At 42.6% G+C, this 25,469-nt stretch overlaps 1 protein-coding gene across 2 annotated transcripts in view; it reads right to left on the bottom strand.

Annotated features, from left to right (window-relative positions):
* The window catches only part of LOC140689821 (gamma-aminobutyric acid receptor subunit gamma-3-like), a 149,455-nt gene that overhangs the window by 26,662 nt on the left and 97,324 nt on the right, over positions 1–25,469 (bottom strand). The window contains exon 4 of one of the 2 annotated variants that reach the window (XM_072951179.1): positions 22,712–22,831. The exons of the other annotated variant lie outside the window; for it this stretch is intronic. Within the exon in view, the coding sequence (XP_072807280.1) occupies positions 22,787–22,831 (45 nt within the window). The 3' untranslated portion in view covers positions 22,712–22,786. Of the gene's footprint in view, positions 1–22,711; positions 22,832–25,469 lie in introns of those variants that run through there. 2 annotated transcript variants of the gene reach the window in all.

Raw genomic sequence — 25,469 nt, 5'->3', positions numbered from 1 at the left:
CCCCCTGAGATTACAAGGCAGTCAGCTTGCAAGAACAAGCTTTTCTTTCCATATTCTGTGCTATTTTTATACTATTTCCCTCCTATTCAGTGCAGTTTTTTCCCTCAGTCTTGAGCTTTTTTTAACTGCACTTTATTACCCTCTGTCTCCGGAACTGGTTTCTCACATCTTCATTTCTGGTGCCTGCTGTTTTCTCACCTTTTGACTGTCTGCCTCTGACTTGACTTTTCCCTTGCATCTACTTGGGACCATTGGATCATTTTTTAAAAAACACTAGATTTTATTTTTTTAGAGCAGTTTTAGGAAATTTGAGCAGATACTGTGCAGATTTGGCCTACAAAAGATACCCCTGTTATTGTTAACAGCTTTATTGAGGCACAGAATGCAGCACATATTTAACATACAATTTGATCAGTTTGGACATATGGATACACCTGTGGAACCATCACGAAGGTCAAGATAGCCTCCAAAAAGTTCCTCTGCTCCTTTGTGTTTTTTTCTATGTGGTATTAATATGAGATCTACTCTCATAATGAGACAGGAGGGGAGGGGGCAGGGCACAGCCATTAAAAGGAAGACACAGCAATTATCACCGAGATGGTGGAAGATTTAACTTCCAATAGACCTTTATTGGGAGTTTATAGATGTAGCTGGTGTCAGGTTCTTGTCCCATCCCAGAAAGAATTCAGAGACAAGACACAGAGGTTAAGAAAGTAAAGAGAGGATTTATTAAGGGATGGATAGTGCACTCTCAAAGGGAGAGCGGGCAGTCTTAAGCAAGCAGCTGCCCTGAGTTTCTTTGGCAAGTTTGTTGCATAAGATGTAAAAATGAGAGGGCAGAATATTCATTGGGGAGGGAAGGGTTTGGGGTCTTATTCCCTGAATATCATCCCAATTCCACCTTCCCAAAGGGAGGAGGGATTTTTGTCCTTATTTAGTTTGGATCAGAAGTGTCATGGTGTCGATGTATGATGGGTAGTTCTAATTTGCAAGGCTAATTTTATTGAAATGAGGGCATAATGAACAGAAGGTTACGTTTGGCTGGAGATTCCAGCCTTTTCCCACCTTTCTTTGTTGGCCTCCAGGCTGCTTGCCACCCCAAAATGTGTGATTGTGTATCAGCCCAGAGGTTCCTGCTTTTCTTTCTCTGCCCAGGGACCCCTGGTGCTGACATGATGCAGGATTTCCTGCATTTGGCCTGTGCCCCTCTTTTCTGCCCAATTTCTGCCATTTGGCCTGCGTCCCCCTTTCATGGCTCATATCTAGCTAACTGCCTGCTCTAACACCTTGAGCTTCAAAATACACTCACTGTGATAATAGCTGCTAAATGGCACTCCCCCAGGGGCCATGACAGCTCCCAGGCTGACCATAAAAGGTCAAAAAGTGGCTGTGGCCCAGTTCCTGGGAATCCCAGCCCCTTCCCCAGGGCAGTTGGAATGGTCCCACCTGTAGGCCTGTGAAACTACAGAGCCCATAAAAACTGGCAACACCACGTCTAGCGCCCTTTATCACTCCCTCCTCTTTGGAGACGGCCCGCACTGTCCGTGGAATGTGTGCCTACTTTTACTTTAATCTGAGCACCCAACTCCCACACCTCTTTCCTTGCCTTTCCCTTGCCTTACACTCTATGCAGTGTGTATCTCTCTAAATAAATCTACCTTTACTCAACAGTGGCTTGCACTTGAGTTCTTTCCTGCACTGTCAAGGACCCACACCTGGCAGGGCACGTCTCAGAGGTTCAGCCGGGACCTGGGACACAGCCCTCCTCATGCCCACATCCGTTTTCCTGCATCAAGATGAGGCCATCTGGGGGAGTTACTCAGTTTTCCTGGGTCTCGCCCATGTATATGTGTCATTAAACTTTTGTTTCATTTCCTCCTGTTAGTCCGTCTCATGTCAGTCTAATTATTAGACCAGCCTTGAAACAGAGCAGGACCCTGTGGGGTCCTCCCCAGTACAAATTCTTTCTGTGTCTCCCATTTCTTGTTTGTAAGAAATAGGTTTCATTCAGCCTCCTTGACCTCCCCTGAGTTCCAGAGGGCAGAGTCAAACTGTTGCTAATCAGGGAAGGGAGGGGATTCAGAAACAAGGGAAGAGAGTCAGGAAATAACAGCACAGCCCTGAGGCAGGGTCCTGGCTCCTCATCAAGAAATAGACGTGACAATATCTGAGTTCTTCTGCAGGAAGTAAGGCCCCCACCCAGGCGGGGGATGGCGACTTCAGGCTGAGCACAAGGTTCCTGGAGCGCTGCCCTGCTACCTCACCACCAACCAATCAGAAGGAAGTCACACACGCTGCTGCCCCCCCCCCCCAATTTTGTCTATAAAATCCCTTTCCCTGGAAAGGCTCAGGGAGTTTAGGATTTTTGACCATGAGCTCTCCATCCTCCTTGCTTGGCCCTGCACTTAACCTTTCTCTGCTCCAAATTCCAGCCTTTCAGTTTGTTTGGCCTTATTGGGCGTGGGACACATGAACTTTTGTTTGGTAACAGCCAGAAGAACTTAAGGGTAAAGGAAAATATCTTCCTCCCCAATGATGGTGATGTTTGGCTGTTTTTGAAGGAGACTATAAATCACAGAGAGAAACTGTGTCTTCACACTGTTACAGGAAAATGGACCATGAGATGATGGCCAGCTGCAGTCTTCTTCAGAGATGGGGAAGGCTGACAGGCTCCATCTTCATGTGGACCCTCTGCCCTTCACAGGTCGCCAGCATCCCCCTGGAAGGAGCTTGTACACATGTCTGCTGCAACACACCCCCTGATTTTGTGACTGCCACTAAGGGGGTGTGCCCCTTAGGCCCTTGGGTCTAGTGGCCAGCAGTGGCCCAAGATTATAGCAAACAAAGAAGCAGTCCTTTACCAGCTGTCTCCCCAGGGCTCAGCATAGAGGAAGCTGTCACCAGCGTTCATCTCCCAGTCTTTCCCCATGTGCGTTTCCTAGTAAAGAGGGCTTCAGAATCACCATCAGATGCCCTGTGATACTGGCACCATAAGTCTAGAAAGTGGAGCAGGATGGCAGGCTAATTGTGGGTACCTTTTCTAATTACTCATAGGCTTGGATGAAAGAACAGAACCACAAAACAAACTCTTTGAGGGCTGGGGTTTTCTGTTCTCTTTTGTTCATGATGGTATTCTCAGCCTGGCATACAGTAGTCACTCAACAAACATTTGCTGAGTGACAAAATGATCAAAATGAGTGAATAAAATGTTCACATGATGGGAAGCTAGTCCCTCTGTGGAAAGGGCTCGTCGTTTGCCGAGTGAGGGGAGAAGAAAGCCCAGGTGGTAAGAACACTAGAGGGACTAGAAAACGGGCACCCTCCGCAGGTGGACGGAGCACGCGCAGGGCCTAAACCGCCTTGGCAGAGGGCAGGCGTGGGGGCTGGCGGGGGGCTCCTCTTCACAGTCACACAAGCACTGCCCACCAGCTCTTCACACACCCACAGCAGCGAACTCTTCCCAGGGGCACACAGGTCACTCACCGCGATGGACCGTAGTCTGGGATACCAGACAAGCCCAAATAAACCCACGACAAAGTTACAAGAACAGAAATCATGTGACGTATATGTCTGATCATAATAGAATTACACTAGAAATCAATGAGTATTCAAAAACCTTCAAATTGGTAAACAACACACCTTTAAATGACTCAAGGATCAAAGAGGAAGTCCCAAGGGGATTTAAAAAAAATGACGTTAACGGAAATGAAAATATAACATGTCAGATTTAGTGGGCTGTCCCTAAGACAGTGGTTAGAAGGCAACTTACAGTGTTGAGCAAACATGACAGAAAATAAGGACGTTCTAAAATCAATTATCTAAATATCCACCTTTAGAAACTAGTGGAGGAAGGAACCAAGTAGACCCACAGCTAGCAGAAGTCAGCGAGTTATAAACATTAGAGTAGAAATTATTGAAAGAAAAAATAAGAAAATACAGAGAAATCAAAGGTACAGAAAGTACATTAAAAAAGAAACTAAAAGCTGGTTCTTTAAAAAGATTTTTACAAGACTGATAAAATTCTAGCCAGACTGACAGAAAAAAAGAAAACCCCACAGACTTCCGATATCAGAAATAAGAAGGGGGACATTAATACTGACCTCATGGACATTAAAAAGATAAATAAGAAATACTATGAACAATTCTGTGACCATAAATTCAACAAATTAGGCAAAATTGACTAATTCTTTAAAGATAAAATTCAATCAAAATTTACTTAAAAAAGGGAGAATATGCATAGTGCTCTATTTCTTATAAATAGAATTTTCAGTTAAATATATTCTCTCTTCCTACAGAAAAAGGAAGAAAACTCTGGGTCCATATGATTTCACTCACAAATTCTTCCAAATAGTTGAGAAAAATAATATAAATTATCTACAACCTCTTCCAGAAAATAGAAAACAGTTCCCAGCCTGTTTTATAAAGCTAACGCTACCCTAACACCCAAGCCAGACAAAGACATCACACGAAGGAAAACCAAAGATCAAAATGTCTCGTGACCATAGATGTAAAACTCTTCAACACAGTATTGTTAGCAAATTGGATACGGAATACATAAAAAGGTAACATGTCATTATCAAGTAGGGTTCCTGTCAGGATGCAAGATTGGCTCAGTGCCTGAAAATCAATTAATGTAATTCATTATATTAACAGACTAATTAGAAAACCCATATGATCATTATTAATTGATGAAGAAAAGGCACTCAATACAATTCAATATCAATTCATAAGAAAAACTCTAAGCAAATGGAATTAAACAAAATTATTTAACCTAATAAAGATTATCCACAAAAGAAAGATGCAACATCTCCTCCCCCCATCCATCAGAATCAGGAACAACCTTGTCCTGGAAGTTCTAGCCCAAGAGATAAGGAGGGGAAAAAAGGAAAGGAAAATAAATAAAAGTGTATTAATTAACAGGCAGCATGATCGTATATGGAAAATTCAAAAGAAACTACAAAAAAAAAGCTATTAGAGCTCATGTTAGTTTAGCAAGTTCACCTCTGTACATGAGCAATATACAAAAGTCATCTGTAGTAAGTAGGTGGGGACCAGCCTGAACAATTGGGATTTGAAATGATGAAACAGAATGACTTCCAAGAGACATACACACTCACACAAGTACCTAGGTGCACATCAAACAGGACACGTGTTGCATTTGTGTACTGAAAACTTCAAAACACCGATGAAAGAAAAAAAATTATTTTAAATTAAAAAATTTTTTGAATTTCTAAATGAAAAAGTACAGCATGTTTGTGGATGAGAAGACTGTTTTTAAGATGTTAATTTTTCACTGCATGATCTATAGAAGCATGACAGCCAAATAAAATCTCAGTAAACTGTTTCATATATATATAATCTCAATAAACTGTTTTATAACTGATATATATACACATACGTTTTCAGATTCTTTTCCACTACAGGTTATTACATGATATTTAATACAGTTCCCTGTGCTGTACAGTAGGTCCCTGTTGTTCATTTTATATATGGTAATGTGTATATGTTAGTCCCAAATTCCTAATTTATTCCTCCCCCCAACCTCTTTCCCCTTTGGTAACCTTTGGTAAGTCTGTTTTCTGTATCTGTGAGTCTGTTTCTGTTTTGTAAATATATAGTCAGTTAATTTTTGACATAGGTGCTAAAGCAAATTCATGGACAAAGGACAGTTGTCATAAACAGTGCTGTTACAGCTGGATGTTCACATGCACAGAAATGAACTGATGTATACTTAACACTTTATACAAATGGGTCATAGACCGAAATAAATGGGAGGAAATCTGAATACAATAACAAAAGCCTCATCTATAAAAGAAAAAAGCTGAGAAACTGGACTTTATTAAAATTATAATCTTAGCTCTGGGGAATCCATTGTTAAACAAGTGAAAAGACAAGCCACAGACTGGGAGAAAGCATTGTAAAAGTCACTTACATGATGAAGGACTTGTGTCTAGAACGTACAAAGAAAACTTAAAACTCATCTGTAAGAAAATCAAGTACACAGCTTTGAAAACTGAGCAAAATATCCGAGCAAACACTTCGCCAAATAAAATACAAGGGTGGTGAAGATGTTTATTTGACAAGGTTGACTATTTGTCACTTGGGAAATGAAAATTAGGGGATACCAATATACATCTATTAGAATGGCAAAACAAACAAAAGAATAGCAAACATTGGCAGTGATCCAGGCCATCAGGAAATCTCATTTCTCACTGGGGGAAATGCAAAATGACAGTACCACTCTGGACAACAACAGCTTGTAAAATTAACTGTACATCAAGCAGTCCCACTCCTAAGCATTCACCCGGGTGAACCGAAAGCGTCTGCTGACACAAAAACCTGCATGAAAATGTTTGTGGTAACTTTTTTTCATAGTAGCTCCAAACTGTAACCAGGCACGATGCCTGTCACCCCGCCATGGATAAACATGCTGTGATGGTCCATAAGCTGGAATAAGACTCAGCAGTAAATGAGAATGGACCACTAATTCACTCAAGAATACAGGTGAAGCTTTTTGCTGGGAGGAGGGTACATAGCTCAGGGGTAGAGCGTGTGCTTAGCATGCAAGAGGTCCTGGGTTCAATCCCCAGTACCTCTATTTACAAAAATAAATAAATAAACCAAATTACCACTTCCCCTTAAAGAAAAACAAACAAACACACTTTGCTACGTGAAAGAAGCCAGACCCCAAAGGCATCCCCTCACCTATTCTGAATCAACATCTCTGGGTCGTGCCTGGGAATCTGCATTTTCTAGCTCGTTCCCAGACCTTGTTGACCAACAGTCTTGATTGACAGATCTTTAAGGAAAGGAACCAGACTGCTGAAGAGGTAAAAACACATGCATATGGGACTCAGGGCTGTAAATGCAAAAACTTAAACACATCAAACACTCCTTTTACAATAAATTTTATCTTTTGACTTACTTATGTGTCTTTCTGAATAGACAGGGTGCACGGGGAAAAGGTTTTCTTCAGTTTTATACTCTCACGAGTTAGTACAAGTATGATCAGATGGTGGGGACTAAATATATCAGTGAACGTGTGTCAACAGGGCTACAGAGCTAGAAGCCTCGTTCTTCACTAGTATTATAACCTTCGGAAACTTGTCCAACCAACTTCTCTCTCAGTTCATCCAACTACAAAATGTGAATAATAATAGCAAACAACACTGTGATGGTATTATAAGGATTAAAAGGAGTTAATACATGTAAGTTGCAGAGAAGAGTGTCTGACACTTGGCAAGTGCTCAATAAATGTGATTTGTTGTTTCATTCTACAGAATAAAACAAACCGTGGTTCTGTTCAGTCCGTGCCTAGTTGCCTTGGAAGGAAAAGTGTTCCCTGCTGCTTCGTTGCTAGGGAGATACAACTTTCACCAACAGACTGCGTGAAACATTTGCAGAGGTCTGCGGACCAGCATTCCTAAATTCCATGTTGCTGGAGGTAATTGTGATTGAATTTTTTTTCTCCTCTCAAAGTTTCTATTTTTGAAATACTACAAAGACATAAAATTTTCTCAAAGAGTTTCCTGCTTTTTCTTTGGCCATCAAAATCTTCACAAATAAACGTAAAAGATACAATAGCGTTTATTAGCCTCACGAATGAAAAAGCCAGTGTCATTATATTGCCATTGGAAGTGAGGTCAGTTTAAAATACAGCTTACAGGTATGGTCTTTTTACTTATCCAAGTATATGAGCAATGCGAAAAGCTTTGATTAAAGTGGCAAAATTTACCGAGTCCTATTATACTCCTTTTAAAACTAGAAATAACAGAATATCCCAAGTACACAGAGGGCTGGCAAGAGGATGATTCTTAAGTAATTACATTCCTTCTGTAGCCATTACCACAGATTTCACTACCATAAGCTAAACCATGCTACCCTTGAACTCTACAATATGATATCTACCAGCTGCATCTGGTTATTTACATTAAAATTAATCAAAATTGGACAGAATTAAACATTTAGTTCCCCAGTCACACAAGTCACATTTTAAGTGCTCAATAATCACATGTGTCTAAAAGCTGCTGTATTGGCCGGATCAGATATAGAGCATTTGTCACCATGGAAAGTTCTACTGGAGAGGTCAGTGGCACTAGCCAGCTGTCAGTGGGACACGTTGGATTTAACCTCTGTGCTCTTTTGGGGACTGTTTTGGGGTGGTAAGTATTTTTTTCTAAAACGTTTCCCATCTTTATAAATGCTACAGTTGATGAACTGACGTGTCCCCACAGGGTCCATGAGTCGCTCCAAATATGCAGGAAGCTGGTCTCAATAGACAGCGTCAGTTCTGTGTAGACCCACGGGGTGGAGCTCAGTTAAAAATAACTTTGCACCTGCTGGTTTGCTGAGCACAACTGAGTGGGGAAAGAGGCTTCTGCACCATTCCCGGAGTCCACTCACCCAGGCAGTCACCCCCTCCCCTCCGCTCACCCACACATCTGGTCTGTTCTCCCTAAAAATGTCTGGGAGACAAAATTGTGCCATATTGTTGAAATGCTGAATCTATGAATTATACTGATGCTTCTTCAAGTCATCCAGCTCTTTTTCAAGAAGTTAAAACACCAACTTAGCTCATCCTCAGAAGTAAGCTACTTTGATCAGACCCCAGGTACCAGGTACTGCAGGTATGTTGAGAGCCCAGGACTAGACGATGCTGTGGACACTTTGTGATGGGAGCACAACCCGGACTGGAAAAGGCAGAGATTCTGAACTGCCAGAATGCAACATGAGCACACGAGACAACAGAAGGACAGGGTAGTGGCAAAGTGATTTCTAAAGGGTCATGCAAGGCCGCCAAGACAAAGTTCTCACAAAGCCAGAACAGCTGCAGACATAAGGCTCATCCGCAAGTCTCTGCACTGGGCTTTCCTCTATGGGGAGGAATTCAAGAAAGTGGGTGTGGATGGGCCCCAGGGTGAAGCTCATAGGATGGGTGGGGACACCATCAGGTTATGATGGTCTAGCTGAGATTCAGGCAGACCATGCCGGACACTGCAGCTGCCTCCTTGCTCTGAGGTAGGATCCCGGGGTCATCCAGTTTGGCCCCCGGAACACTCTGAGACTCTGACATGCTGCACTTAATAAGGAACGTGTGATCAGCTAGGGGGAGTTTCTCTGTTCTGTGCTCCATAACTCAGTGTTTCTGGAGATATGGATCATAATGGGCATGTTCTTTTTTTTTTAAGTGTGCAAAGGAACAAAACAAATACGCATTACTCAAAGAGGCGCCCACAGAGTGGCACTGGCCAGGCGAGAACCCCCACTCCCTCAGGCTGAGCATCCCAAGCCTAGGGTCTTACCTAGGCCAGAAGACTGTCCATTTCACAATGTCCAGTAAAGTCACAGCTGTCACGTGCACAAGACCCCCTCGGCACAGTCCCAGCGGAGGTGAGGTTAGGGGCTGCTTCCTAAGTGTGGATTCAGAATAGGGCCACTTTGTTACAGGGCTCAAATGCATACTGGGGCCCAGATCTGATAACCCACCAGGCTTTGTTCTTTGAGAGGAAGAATCTGACTTTGGACCTATCTCATAGGCTCCTTACATAATGTCCTCTTACCCAGAAGGGCCTTGTCTCTCCATCCCCTGAAGGAATATTCGTGTTCCGCTTCATTACCTGACTTCCTGTTTACCATGGGAAAGACTCCTGGTCCAGTCTCTAGGGAAGTTTCTGACTTACTATCCATCTGGGGACACGTTGATGCCTGTCTCCTGATACTACTGAAGCAATGAATCTGTACATCTGGAGTTACTCAGCAGTACTTTAGACAAACACAGTATTTTTTAAAAGTTAAAAATGTTAATTACAAAGTTGAAAGCATTTTTCTCTAAGATCAGGAACAAGACAAGGATGCCAACTCTCACCACTTTTATTCAACATGGTAATGGAAGCCCTCACCACAGCAATCAGAGAAAAAAAAGAAATGAAAGGAACCCAAATTGGAAAAGAAGGAGTAAATCTGTCACTGTTTGCCGATGACCTGATACTATGCATGGAAAATCTGAAAGACACCCCAGAAGGCTACCAGAGCTCATCCATGAATTTGGTAAAGTTGCAAGATCAAAATTAATATACAGAAATCGGATTCATCTCTATACACAAACAATAAACTATTAGAAAGAGAAATTAAGGAAATAGTCCCATTTACAATCACACCAAAAAAAAGAAAACATCTAGGAATAAACCTATCTAGGGAGGTAGAAAACCAGCACTCAGAAAACTATAAGACATTGATGAAAGAAACGGAAGACAATACAAACAGATGGAAAGATATACCATTTTCTTGGATTGGAAGAACTAATATTGTTACAATTACTATCCAAGGCAATTGACAGATTCGGTGCAATCTCTATCAAAATACCAATGGGATTTTTCACAGAACTAGAATAAATAATTTAAAAATTTGTGTGGAAACACAAAAGAGCTCAAATAGCCAAAACAATATTGAGAAAGAAGACCAGAGCTGGAGGAATCATGCTCCCTGACTTCAGACTATACTACAAAGCCACAGTAATCAAAACAGTAAGGTGTCGGCACATCAAAAGACACCTGGATCAACGGGACAGAATAGAGAGCCCAGAAATAAAGCAATGCAGTTATGGTCAATTAATCTGTGACAAAGGAGGCAAGACTATACAATGGAAAAAGACAATCTCTTCAATAAGTCGTGCTGGAACAAGTGGACAGTTACATGTAAAAGAATGAATTTATAACATTAACACCTGTACAAAAATAATCTCAAAATGGATTAAAGACTTAAATGTAAGACCAAATACTCAACTCTTAGAGGAAAACACAGGCAGAACACACTTTGACACAAATTGTAGCAAAATTTTTTTGGATTTGTCTCCTAAAGCAAAGGAAATAAAAACAAAAGTAAACAAATGGGACCTAATTAAACTTAAAAGCTTTTGCATAACAAAGGAAACCACTGACAAAATGAAAAGACAATCTACAGAATGAGTGAAAGTATTTGCAAATGATATGACTGATAAGGGGTTAGTAGTCAAAATATATAAACAGCTCATCTAAGTTAACATGAAAAAAAAAACTACCTGGTTAAAAAATGGGCAGAAGACCTGAATAAACTTTTTTTTTTCCAAAGAGGACATCCAGATGTCCCACAGGCACATGAAAAGATGCTCAACATTGCTAATTAGCAGGAAAATGCAAATCAAAACCACAATGAGAGATCACCTCACATCTGTCAGAATGGCTAGCATCAAAAAGTGCTGGAGAGGGTGTGTGTGGAGAAAAGGGAACCCTCCTCCACTGCTGGTGGGAGTGTAAGTTGATACAGCCACTGTGGAAAACAGTATGGAGGTTCCTCAAAAACTAAAAACAGAACTACCATCAGGCCCAGCAATTTCCATCCTAGGTACACATCTGAAAGAAACAAAAACACGAATTTCCCCTCTCTCAAAAAACTGAAAAGATACATGCACTGCAATGTTTATAGCAGCATTATTTACAACTGCCAAAATATGGAAGCAACCTAAGTGTCCATCAACAGATGACTGGATAAAGAAGATGTAGTATACATACAATGGAACACTACTCAGCCATAAAAAATAATGAAATTTTGCCATTTGCAACAACATGGGTATTATGCTAAGTGAAATAAGTCAGACAGAGAAAGATAAATGCTGTATGATATCACATATATGTGGAATCTACAAAATGCAACAAACTAGTGAATATAATGAAAAAGAAACAGACTCACAGATACAGAGAACAAACTAGTGGCTACCAGTGGGGAGAGGGAAGAAGGAGGGGTCAAAATAGAGGCAGAGGATTAAGAAGTACAAACAATTATGTAGCACGTAAGTAATCTGCAAGGGTATATTGTATAACATAGCCAGGATTTTATAATAACTATAAATGAAGCATAACCTTTAAATATTGTGAATCACTATATTGTCCATCTATAACTTATATAATATTGTACATCAATTATATTTTAGTCAAAAAATTGCTTAAGGAATAAGTAGAATGCCCATGATGCACTGAGGACATTTATCCCCTCACAAGAGCAGGCTTTATATTCCTGTCGCTGTTTTGTTTGTACGCCAACCAGAGCCGTGAGATAAAGGTGGAGGGGGCCTGTGCCTGCCCCCTCCTCTGCCTGGTCCTCCCAGCCCCGCTGGCCCCGGGGTGGTGGCACGTGTACAGTCTGAAAAGCCCAGCCTGTTTTAACTGTGGCCATCTGTAGCAAATGCTCCACTACAATGACAAAATAATGAGACAGGAGAAAAGGAAACGGAGTGGCTGAGGGTGAAAAGAAGGCAGCAGCAAGGGCTTCCGGGACCTCCTGAGATGCTTACCTCACAGCAGACCCACCTTCTCCAAGCAGGTCCCACCCCCACCCCCAACTCATGAGAAAGCCCTGGATCTCTGCTCGGTTTACACAAAACCCCAGGGGTGGGTCTACAGCTTGTCATCAGTCCTGTACATGTTGGATTGCTTATCCATGACCTCCCCCTAAGTCACACAGGTCTTTTAGCTAAAGGAACCCCCTTTCCACAGCCCCAGTCTCCCGGGAAGGCCCCCCTGAAACCCCACTCAATAGCTGGGTCACGTGGATCAGGTGAGCCAGGAGAGGCAGGGTCCTCACCGCCTGAGTGTTCTGTGTGAGGCTCTTTTGGTCAAGGTCTGGCTTACAGTTCCAGGAGCCACTTAGGGACATTGCAGCAGCTCCTCTTTTTCCAGATTTCTCTCTGCTTTTTTCCAGATGACTTGCGGTAGGTAAAAGAACAGTCCCCAAAGACGTCCAGGTACTCACGCCCGGAACCGGTGACTATACATGGGAAAGGGACTTTGCAGATGTGATTAAGCTAAGGATCTTGGGATGGGAGATTATCCTGGATGAACCAGGTGGACCCAGTCTAATGTATAAGGACTTCCAAGCACGGAAGTCCTTGTAAGTGACAGGGGAAAGTGGCGGAGTCTGGGCAAGAGAAGAAAATGCGGTGCTGGCAGCATGAGTCTGAGTGATATGGGGCCATAAGCCGAGGAATGTGGGTGGCCCCTAGAAGTAGGGAAAGGCAAGGAATGGGTTCTCCCCTAGAGTCTCCAGAAGGAAGGCAGCCTTGCTGATACTTCATCTTAGGGCTCTAACCTCCAGAGGTGTAAGACAATAGATTTGTGAAATTTCAAGTGGCAATTTTTGTGATAGTTTGTCACAGCAGCGATCGGAAGCTATTATGAGGTTAGGAAAGTTTGGTTTGGCTTTATAGCAGTATTATGAATAGTAATGTATAAAACTGAAATGATTATACAAATTATTAAATATTTAGCATATAAACCTTGTAAAAGTGTGGTTTTGAAATTATAATGCTAAACTTTGCATGGATAAGACACGAGGCTCCATGGTACAACCAAACTCGACCTGACAGCAGATTGAGAGCCAGAGGATGTTGCGTTCTGGCCCTGGTGCTGTCACAGCGTGACTGGAGACACGGTTCTGAGTCTTTAAGCTTTAACAGCCCTTGCATAAAAGGGAACTTTTAATCAAGTCTGAGTAAAGAGTGAAGAAACTCAGTTTTTGATGCCTGTGGTTCATACCAGGAGGTAATCTAGTAGTAAATTAAAAAAATGTGTACCAGATTACAGTTATGGCCAGTGGAGAAAATGAAGATGCAAGATGGGGCACTGATGGAAGCATCCTACTGATGCCACGGGATGTGCTACCGAAACCAGCAGACAAGGCCGGGGAGACCGAAAGGGAGTCTCAGCACCACCTCACTTTCAGACCGCTCACGTCCTCAGTGTGTTCTTAAAGTCATCACTGAAGGGAGTCAGAGGTATGTAAATGTTTTCCTATGTCAAGAAAAAAGAGATGAAGGAGGAAAGGAGGAAAGACAGGAAGAAAGAAAGAAAGAGAAAGAAAGAAAGAAAGAAAGAAAGAAAGAAAGAAAGAAAGAAAGAAAGAAAGAAAGAAAGAAAGAAAGAAAGAAAGAAAGAAAGAAAGAAAGAAAGAAAGAAAGAAAGAAAAGAAGGAAGGAAAGAAAGGAAGAAAGGAAGGAAGGAAGGTTGATTTTTTAGGGTCCTCCCTTCCTCTCCACCTACCTTTACCCTTACTTCACCCCAGAGCAAAAGAATGGTGCTCTGATTCACCATGTTCTGGAAAATGGCTGCACACAGGGGTTCCGTCTGTGTGTGTGCAGTGCTGGCTCCCCGTGCTCACGTGTATACACGACGCACTGACTCTGGCAGCAGACCCTGATCCCTGGGCATGACTGTAAGCATCAAAATCACGCTGAGCCATCGCTCTTCATCTTCCTGGCCACAGTATTTGACACAAAGACCCAAGTCAGCCATATTCAGAGTGTCCCTGAGGGTTTTCTACATGGACGCCAGGAGACACGTGCCTCCTTTTCTGTTTGGCAGTGACTTGGGAGGAAGCGAGTGCAGACGTGTGAGCACCATGCCGCAGTCTCAAGGGAGACAAAGGAGGAGAGGAGACCCCGCTTCCAGTTACCACCAGCCTAAGCCTTCTTCCCCCATCCACGGTCAGAAAGCCTGCCTTTGACATAGGCTGAACTGAGTCTTCACCACTTGCAGCTCGAGGAATTGAGGCTCTTACTGAACCACAGCCCCAGGGGGTGCCAGTGCTTCCAGGCACAACGTACCACGTGGTCCTCCTCCTCGCCTGGCCTTTGCCTGCAGTGGTAACAAGGCTCCACACCGCCACCACCTGTCAGTCAGCTCTGAGCTACCTGTGGTTTGGACTGACTTACGCTCATCAGAAGGCTCAGGTGTGGGTCCTCAGCCCAAAGCATTAGGGTGCAAAATGTCCTCATGCGACAGCCTAGTTTATGAATTGAAGACCCACCCAAAAACGTGTGTTGTTTTCCCTGCTCTGCTGGACATACTATCACACATTCACTTTGGTTGTAGACAAGGAAGGTACAAGTAACTGACCTGGAACAGGATTCAGGTATTGCCAACCTCCTTGGAAAAGTCATTGTAATAATCAGTTACTAGCAACTCATTTTGTTATGCCCTTTATAGACGATTGGTAATTTATCATGCACTTATTTTTTCTCCAAATCCCTCACCTTTCCAGGTCTTGGTTAATAAAACAGACAGGGTTAGGGGGAGGGTAATAGCTCTGTGGTAGAGCACATGCTTAGCATGCACGAGGTCCTGGCTTCAATCCCTAGCGCCTCCGCTAAATAAATTAATAAAGGTTGAAATAAAACAGACAGGATTAGAACTGGAGATAATTCATTATATTTCACAGAAAGCCTGAATGCTGAATGTATGGTGGAAATCTCCAAAGTTGGAATTACTGTCTCACGAAACAGATCTATGGCTGAGGGCACGTGGTCATGCCACCCTAAAGGTATTCTAGGTTGTTTTAATGTCTTTCTATCTAAGGCACAGATAGAATCAGAGGCGCTGCGGTGGTCTCTTGTGAGAAAACTTGTCACTGAAGAAAAGGCAAAGTTCACCAGCACACAAGCCCATGACTGCGGAGTCACCTACAATAAGCAAATCCACTTCAATGGCTGGGGAACTGGTGTTGATTTAAGGATTGTATAGACGTGCTTGCATAAGTCAGAGGTGGTTCAGGTCACTGCTTTGAACTTCACTGTCCCTCTGCCCTGGCTACGCACCCTGATGGGGCTCTTGTCAGAGCCGGCCCGTGACCTTCGTTCCCTGGGGGCCAGCAAGGCTGGACCATCAGACTGCACGTGCGCTCAGGGAAGCCTTCATCCTTCTGCTGGGATGGGTTCAGCGCTCCGTGGTTAGCCAACCAAAGGCAGAGGGAGCCTCCTCGCACGATGTAGCTGTGTGTACAAGACCACGCAACCAAAGAGGGAGGCGCATTTTGTCCTTTCCAGTGAACAGTGTCCCATGTCTAATTACAGCGGGGCCAGGGATAGACAGCAGGGGGAATCCCAGGGACAGAAAACCCAGGCAGTTTCAGCAATCTGGTCCTTAAAGAAATTGCTTTTCCAATGACCTGATTTTTTTAAAACATTTTTTATTGATTTATAATCATTTTACAATGTTGTGTCAAATTCCAGTGTAGAGCACAATTTTTCAGTTATACATGAACATATATATATTCATTGTCACAATGACCTGATTTTTAATTTTTAGGGGCTGTTTTCAATTTGCAAGGAAAGGTTCCAAAGGAGCGCGAGCGTGTGGCACACAGCCTGATACGCAAGCCTCAGCCGGTGAGGCCACTGGGGCAGTGCATCTCCTGAGCACGGTCTGAGACCTTCCACACAAAGTCCTTTGCAGTTCCTGACTGAAAAACCATACCTATCTTGAGAAAGCAGAAGCTGGAGCCCCAGCAGGCTCCGGGGAGGCTCAGGGCTTGCACTGAGCCCTTCCGACACAGGGCAGGTGGACTCTCTAGACTTCCTCTCACATCTTCCAGATTCCCACTGCACACACTTTATAAGCAGGCACATCCAACTTCAGGTGACGTGTTAGATCTTGGTAAATGACAATGATCAGTTTTTAAGGAAAGACTCTGGTGGGGTTTTTCATTCACCACCTCATTTTGCTGCTTTCTGGGTAAAAAGGTAACAGCCCATCGCCCATCACTGCGTTCGCAATGACCCCTCAGTAACACCGCCCCACTTGGTAAAGGGGTTTTGAGAAACTGATGAAAAATAAAATGCTTTCCAATTATTTGTGTTTCCCAGAGCTGTAAGTAGCCCAGATTCAAAATGCAGTATGACATCTTTGGACCACAAGTATGACTAGATGGTTGCACTGACTTTAATTTTCCATCCGATGAAGGAAACAATGGGATCCTTGGAACACGAACTCTGTGGAGCAAGAACCACCGAGAAGCAGCCTCCTGCCAGGGGCAGGCATTTCAAGATACTTGGCTGCATCATTACTGGGAAACAAAACCCAATGTGGCAACACTGAAATGTTAAAACTTGGCCCCTGTTGTGTGTTCCTGAACCATCTGTGGTTCCTCGGTGTTCTCTCCAATAGGAGAGATGGTCCTTCTGTTAGCATGAGGCTTCCAAATGCCATGGGGTGCATCTGGGGTGCTCTGTTTACTCTTGGGCAAGATCAGGGTTTGGGGGCATTCTTGTTATCCAGCTTGAAGAAACTGATAACCAAGGCTGGGGTGGGGGTGGACACTGAGGACTGAGCTCATAAAACTGGCTTCAGGAACCAATCAATTCTGTTTTTTGTACATTTAGAAATAATATGGAAGGAAGGCCTTGAGCATGACTCATACCAAGTGAATATTTAAAGATTTGAAACCTGTGCTAACAAGTTGTTTATGGATTTAAGCTGCCCCTTCTGTTAACAACATGAGATAATTTCACAGTTTCTCTAGACCGTTTTACCAAATACAGGGAAAGTGGATGTAATAGTCCGGTGAACTGATAAATCACAGAAAAATAGGCAATTCTCCAACATGTTAAGATTTAATAGGCAAAGCTATTTATGGACCATGGTCTTTATGTAAGACATGGGAGTAACAACAGGAATCCTGAAAGTGTAAATGAGAAAGATATCCATATTAGAGGCCGTGAGGAAATTTTGGGAAAAGCATTGTGTGTTTCTTGATATCTCCTCTCTGTGTGACCCCTTCCAATCAAGGTGGTGTCTAACTTATTCTCGGAACTGAGGGAAGAACATTGTTATGGTATATTCTTAAAATAAATAGATGGGGGAGGGTATAGCTCAGTGGTAGAGCAGTGCTCAACATGCATGAGGTCCTGAGTTCAAGCCCCAGTACCTCCATTAAAAAAATAAGAAAACAAATCGGTAATTTAAAAAAAAATAATCAATCAAATTACAATCAGAGAATATACCCTGATCTTTGCTATTATTGTTAGCACCTGAATAGAGACACTGTTGAACCGAGGAAGGGATTATGGAAAACATTTTTCTGTAAGTATACTTCCCTTTCGGACCCTTCAATTCAGTTTTATGTGCCCACATGTGTGCTGGGCTGATGGTGATGTGAAGAATTATGGGCAATATTTTTACAAGCAGAGCATCAGGAGTCTTGAGACAGGTATGAAGTGGGAATTATTTCTGGAAAAATAGCCAGTTGAGAAACGGGAAGTGAGAAGTTCACTCAACAGAGAGACAACTGTATTTATACAAACTATTCCTTCTTGTGCTGTAGTCTGGCTAAACTGAAGGCATTTACCAAACTCTTCTTATTTGATACTAGAATTAATTATTATTATTTTTCTTAACGGAGGCACTGGGAATTGAACCTTGTGCATGCCAAGCATGCACTGTACCACTGAGCTCTGCCCCCCACCCCCTAATTTTTGTTTTAAGAACAATGTTAGTTGGCTAACTAGTTCTCGCTCGCTCTCTGTATATATATAATATTTATATATATTAAATATATTTTTATATATTTATATATAAATTTTTGTTTTAAGAACAATATTACTTGGCTAACTAGTCCTCTTTATCTATATATATTTACATATATATTCATATATATTTATATTTTTTCATTTATATATTTTATATATAATCTTATATATTTATATATATATGTATATACTGACCATGTTAAAAAAAATGGACATAGGAGTGTGAAACAGAGATGGGGCAGCAAAAGGGAAGCAGTCTGCTTGGGTGGCTGTGACAGAACACTGCAGACTGGACATTGCAGATGGGACACCCCCGACTGGATGATGTATTAACACCAGACATTCATTTCTCACTGTTCTGGAGGCTGTGACCCAAGATCAAGATGCTGGCGGATCCAACGTCTGGTGAGGACCTGTTTCCGGTTCGTAGATGGCTGTCTCCCGGCTGGGTCTTCACAGGGAAGGTGGGGCCGCTAGCTCCCCGGGGTGCCCCTTGTAAGGGCACTAATGCCATTAAGGAGGGCTCTGCCTTCATGACCCAAAGCCCCACCGGACAGCCCACGTCTAAGCATAGCCACATTGGGGATTAGGATTTAACATGCATTTCGTTGGGCACAAACACTCACTCTGGGGCCAGGTCCTCACCCCGCTGGACTCTTATCTGGAGCCAGGTTCCCCCGGGGGGTCCCAGACGCCTGAAGGGGCCTTGAAGGGCCAACCTAGGGCCTGCCTGTGGTTCAGGGCTACCCCTACTCTGTTCCCAAGCAGAGCCCGTAAAACTTCCGCTTGCTGAATGCAGCCAAGGATGACCGACTGTGACGCCGTCTAAACTAACACACCTGTCACATTCAGCCTGTCATGTTCCGCTTCCCTTCACTGGGGCAGCCCCAAGATCTGGTACCTTGAACCTTCTAAGTCACTTAAGTTCTTCCTTTTATGGAAATAAAAGAAGGCATCCAATATCAGCTATTTATACTTATTGTTTGATTCCTTCATTAGAATTTTGATTCGATTCAATTAGATTAGGTACAAATGTTCTGAAAAAGCATTTAGGCTTGGGGCTCTTTCTCACTGTGGAATAATGGATTTTGTCATCATTGATTGAAGGAGCTTCAAGTTTTTTTAAGGAGGAGAAATACCCTGGGGACCAGGAGACTGTTTACCTTCTTGCTCAAGTGGAACTAAAAATAAATCTTTAAAACATTAGGAAGAGAAAATTTTTTTTTGTTTTAGTTACTTCTTCAAAAAATCCTTCCACTCTCCTGCTGAGGGTGAGGGGAGACTGGTCCTGGGTCTGCAGTGCCAGGGGAGACACAGAGTGAAGTCTGGGGACTAGGAGTTTGGCCCCTCAAAGCATTTTTCAGTAGGTTTGTATATCCATTCCTACCCTCCTTTTATCTCAAGATTTCTAAATATGATGTTTTCTGATACATTTTGACACAGATGTCTGTATTGCACCTTGGAATTCATTCAGTGGATGCTCAGTGTGTGCTGTATGCTAGACAGTATCCTGGGTTTTTGAGAAACATCATTGAATAAAACAGACAAAAACCATTTTGGCCCTTAATGGAGCTTGTGAATAAAAGAGGCAAACAATAAAGCAAACATAACAACCAGATAACTAGCAAATGACCCCGTGTATTAGAAGGTGACAAGAGCTAAGGGGAAAATGCAGCAGAGTCATGTGCTCCTGGCTCTTGGGACACAGGCACACAGGTGGCAGCTTTAAACAGGCTGGTCTGGGATGGGCCTCCTTGGAAGGAGACTGAGGGAGTCGAGGGCTTTGGCCATGCGGACACGCGCAGGATGGGCGCCCAAGGTGAGGGAGGAGCAGTGCAAAGGCTCTGGGCAAAGGAGTGCCCAGCACGTCTAAGGAGGAGCGAGGAGGCAAGTGTGGCTGGAGCCCGGGGAGCCCGGTGGAGACACAGGGGATGTCCGAAGATCTAGGAGGGGCTGGCACAGGTGGCACCTTGTCCACCACGGTAAGGACATCAGCTTCCCCTCGAGTGAAATCAAGAGGCATTGGGGGGTTTTGAGCAGGGAGTTAGTCACATGATCTGGCTTTATTTTTTTTTTTAACTATCACCCTGGATACTGGATCTAGAGCTCAGGAGAGAAGCCTGAACTGCAGGTGTAAGTCTGAGCATCACTAGCATCTACATAGCACTTAACATTAAATGTAGAAGGGGGCGGGGATGACGCAGAGAGTGAGGGAGAGAAGAGAAGGGGACCCGGGACCGGGTCTGGGGTACTTCCGTTTTAAAAGGTCAAGATGAAGAGGTGCCAACAGAAAATGCCTGGAAGGGTGCGTCCAGTGAAGTGGAGGCGGGGTGGGAAACCAGGCGGATGTGGTCTCCTGGAAGCCAAGTGGAAATCTTTCCTACGGGGAGGGAACAAGACTCAGCACACACTGCCGTTTCCACCTCGGCTGATTACCTGTTTTGCACGGACACCATGAATGACCGTGTTTCCTTCTGGTGCTTTGAAGTTTGCATAGCAGTTCCAATAAACTGTCTAATTTTATACCCAAATCATAAGTGGCAGGCAGTCAGGTATTAGGTTCACAATTTTGCGGAGGTAAAGTCCAAGCGGCAGAAAGATCATATGATCGGTTTTTGATGCCAGGAAACAGCAAGGGAATAAGAGAAAAAGCCAGAATTAGCACATAGTCTTCCAAGACTGGGCCAGGGTTCTTTCTTCTACCACTTGGTGCCAGGAAATAGGACTCCACTGGTTTTCAGTCCAGCTAGGGTTGGCCTGAGAGTTTGGTGTGGATGGAGGTGCGTAGAGGCTTTCCAACCCTCAGGGCATTTGGACTAAATTCAATTCACTCAGCTATAAATTCTAAGTTCCTGCTTGGCTGTTCCGCTGGCCTGAAGGGCTTCTAACCTCTGAATGCTTATAAAGTGTCTGTGGACATAAGAAGATGTTTTAAATGTTAACTAAAATTTCCAGGCAGTAAGTGTCAAATGATCCACTGAAGAACAAGACTGACCTAGCCCCAGTTGTCCAGAGGGGTGACAGCCCTCCAGCCAGACTGCTCTTGTTAAAATTCAGGCTCCCCCAGCTCTGCGTAATCCGGATTTGTGGCAAGTTACTTAAATCTCTCGACAGCCCCACATTTTATCTTTAAAAATGGCATAATGATGGCAGTAATAAATGGCAATTCATAGAGGTTTGAAGTATAAACACTGAGAAGAAATATATAAGGTGTTTAGAATGGATAAGTGAGTCCTCAGTGAATTTCTGAAAGCCTTCTTTGGTCCCTCCCCCTTCCCAAGTCCAATTAGAAGTCTTCCTCTTTGTTGGCAAAAATCAGAATGCATGGCTCCACCGCTGCATTTAGCATACACGTTGTATTACCTTTACACCAGCTGGGGACTCTTGGAAGGCGGGGTCAGCCATGCATTTTCCGTCTCAATGTTACTAATATGCTTTACCCATAATAGGAGCGCAGTAAATATTTTTAGAATCAATGAGTCATTCAGTTTTACATAATGCCAAGACAAATGGCAAATGGAAGGACTGAATGGTAACTTCAGAAAGCTGACAAGCTTTCCTGGTGCAGGGGGCTCTTGAAGCAAAGTGCCATTTGACCTCAGACTGGCCCACGTTTGAGGAAGAACCAGAGAAAGACTTGGATAAAATAATCATGCCTCACATAGACATCTCTAAAACCTGCGGTAAATTCTAAAATTTCTAAAAGATTTCTAAAATTCTGGAGTATATACTTTCAAAATGAAGTCTTTTAGAAAAAGAAAACAACTGAAACAATACAATTTTGAGATCGTATTAGGTTCAGGAAATACAATCTGTGGCAGTGTTTATTGATCATGGCAGATTAGAGAAGCGATGAAAGCAGGCCTGCTTCAAAGGGCGAATAGATGGAAAGTCTTGGGGGCTCTGTGTAGGTCATTTACGGGAACGCGATGATCATTGATTTTTATTGTTATTGCCTCCATCATCAAAGGGAATTCCTGCACTTGCTGGGTGCGCAAAGTCAACACTTCCTCAGCAGTTTCACTGCAAGTTAGCATTAAATAATGTACAGGACAAAACGTATTAAAATTGTAGTTGTTTTTAATTATTTACTCTAACATTTTTGGCATGGTTATTATTCTGCCCCCAGCGAGTTACTATAGGAAAAGCAATTTATAACGCAATGAAAGAAAGTACCAGTAAGGGAAATTTCTGACGGTCTATTATTTCAGCTGCCAAACCAGGCAGAACAGACCTAAAATTTGGCATCTTTTGAAGCTGATCAGAAGTACCTGCAAGCAGTCTGAACACACTGTGCTTAAAACAGTCAATGCGTGTTCTATTAATAGCGATGCTCCTGGGGGTCCAATGGCCCTTTTTCGCCTGGTCGATGTTTCTGATGTTTCTCTCCTCCTGCAGGTTTGTTGTCCGTTGCTGGCTGTTTTCTGTCTCTGTGTTTATCATCTTAGGTGTTTATCACCTGGTCAGCTGTCTAGTTGGGGAATTTAATGCCATTGCTGTCTTATTAAGTTGGAAGGAATAAAGAGATGTTAGATTTATGCCAGCCTTTGCTGCAGGAGACATTTGATTTGATAGTTCACTGAGAATAGCTTAGTCAGAATACAGATCTGCAAGTGCTAACTGGGGAAAAGTGGAATCTTGACCTCATGACTTCCTTCTGTATCACTGGCCTTTTAAAGTGAACTTTACAGGACAACAGAGATCAGGCACTTGTGAGTATATTTAACCGATAAATCAGTCCATCCTCATTGTAGCTTCTGAGATGAGTCTGTCACAGGTGCAAAGTCTCATCACCCACTCCGTCCTCACCCTTTTAACCAGGTCCTTTTATCTGAATCTGTGTTACTGAGTGTGCTTTGAACCCTTGACTAATACAGAATAAAAGGAATTATCCTTATTTTAAGTGACACAAGAGAGTTGTTTAAAATGGATTTTTTTTTAAAAAGCTAGAACTTGCTAAGGGAAAAAGGTGTTTGTTTTTAGTTGACTGGTTTAAATGAGTACGTACATCTGGAATGGTGAAAAAAATGCATTTTTTTCACTCAAAAAGCATATCAGCTACCTACTAAAACTCAAGGGTGGTGCTAACAATTAAGGCTGTGGCAATGAGTAACACCGACATGATCCTCATTTTCATGGTTAAATTGAACACACAATCCCCTCATTGACAAATCTATGAAAGGGAAAATAAAAATTGTATGGTAACCATAAGTTTGTTTTCTATGTCTGTGAGCCTCTTTCTGTTTTCTAAATAAGTTCATTTGTATCTTTTTAAGACAATTAAAAAAAATTTAAGTGTGCAATAGTACTTAGGAAGGGCATCTCAGTGTTGGGGGCAGGCTGATCAGGGGAGCCTTCCTGGAAGAGTGAGGATACTTGATATTAATGTGTTAATTTAGTTTCTGGAGGGAAAGTCAGAAGGCATATGGCAGCAGCGAGGTGTTCCAGATAGAGGTAACACCTGGATGAAGACTATGTACCATAGTATGGTTCATTTTAAGAAGGAATTCAGCTTTGATGAAGGGCAGGGTACAAGGGTGAAAAACCATAGCTACAGTTAAGAGGTGAGCATCTTTTAAGCAATGTCAAGGAGTTAAGGCTTTTTCCAAGCAGAGATTGCCAAGGTGGCGGAGTCAAGGATGCACGGCTCACCCTCTCTCTCCCACGAAGACATCAAAAGCTACACCTACATACGGAACAATTCGCACAGAATACCTACTGAACTTTCCAATCTCTTACTTTGGAAATATAAGGAGCATCCTCAAACCCAGATAAACAAAAAGATCCTACTGTATAGCACAGGGAACTATATTTAATATCTTGCAGGAACCTATGATGAAAAAGAATGTGAAAAGGAATGCATGTATGTATGTGTATGACTGAAACACGATGCTGTGCACCAGAAATTAGCCCAACATTGTAAACTGACTATACTTCAACTAATAAAATTAATTAATTAAAAAATAAAACTAAACAAAAGACTTTATCCTAACAATGAGGAAAAGTGACACAAGGATTTTAAGAAAGAAAATAACGTGACACATTCATGCTTTATTAAGATATCTCTAGATATATGTGGAATATAAAGTGTAAAGGAACAGAACTGTTGTTACAATTTAGGGAAGAGAAATGAGAGCCTGGTCTAGGGTTCTGTAGGTGGAGACAAAAAAAAAGTGAATGTAATCGAGAATATTTAGGAGGTAACATTGGTCAAGCTTGGTGATTGATGGCATATGAGAAGGGGTACTGGCGTCCAAGTTTTTGTCTTGAGCACGTGAGTTGGCAGTAATATCATCAACTTAGATTATGGATAGAACTCAGGCAGATGAGCAATCAAAGGAGATTTCTGAGTTTTAGATTGGAGTATCTGTGGAACTTACATGCGGTGAAACCCAGTAGGTTGTCTGAAGCCCACGAGAACAATTTGGGTTGAAAATAAAGATTTCTGGCAATGTACAGATGGTAATGTACACCCCTAGAGTGAGCAAAAACGTGTGCAGAGTCAGAAGGGAAATGGGCTTAGAAGAGAACATGATGGGGACCCCCAAATTATAGGAAAAGCAGAAGAAGAGAAACGCACAAAGGAGGGTGGGCAGGTGTGGCCAGCAGGTAGGAGGACCATCTGGAGGGCGTGGTGTTCTGGAAGTCACAGGGATATTTTTAATTTTTGTTTATTTATTTTAACTTATTCAAGAGTGGCCAATGTCAACTAATATAAAAAGGGCAAGAAAGATGATGAATAGTATGTGAAGAATTGTAATATCGATACACATTTATAGTTGTTTAGTTTTTCTGACTCCTTGACACAGTCATCATTGTCCTCTTTTTCCTTATGCCCCCGCTGCCATCATGCCCTTCTCCTCCATAAAGACAGCCACGTCCCAGTCTCATCTTCAGCAATGTTCTCTAACCCAGATCGTTTCCACTGATGTCAAAGATGCTTGCCAGAAGCATTCTTCCTCATGTTTACAGTTTCACAAAACGAGTCTTCTAGCTATGGCTGAAGAACAAAATGACCTTGGGCTAGTGAAAACACATTGCACTTGCGTTTAAACAAGGTTCCCAGTTCATATGATTTTTTTTCAATGATTATTTTTATTTTCACCTACCTTAACAATTTCTGAGGTAGTCAGTCAGA

Source organism: Vicugna pacos, chromosome 27, assembly GCF_048564905.1.
Source record: "Vicugna pacos chromosome 27, VicPac4, whole genome shotgun sequence".
In the NCBI taxonomy this organism is placed as follows: Eukaryota; Metazoa; Chordata; class Mammalia; order Artiodactyla; family Camelidae; genus Vicugna; species Vicugna pacos.
The sequence above is the reverse complement of the archived record's forward strand: the minus strand, read 5'-3'. Positions and strand labels throughout refer to the sequence as shown.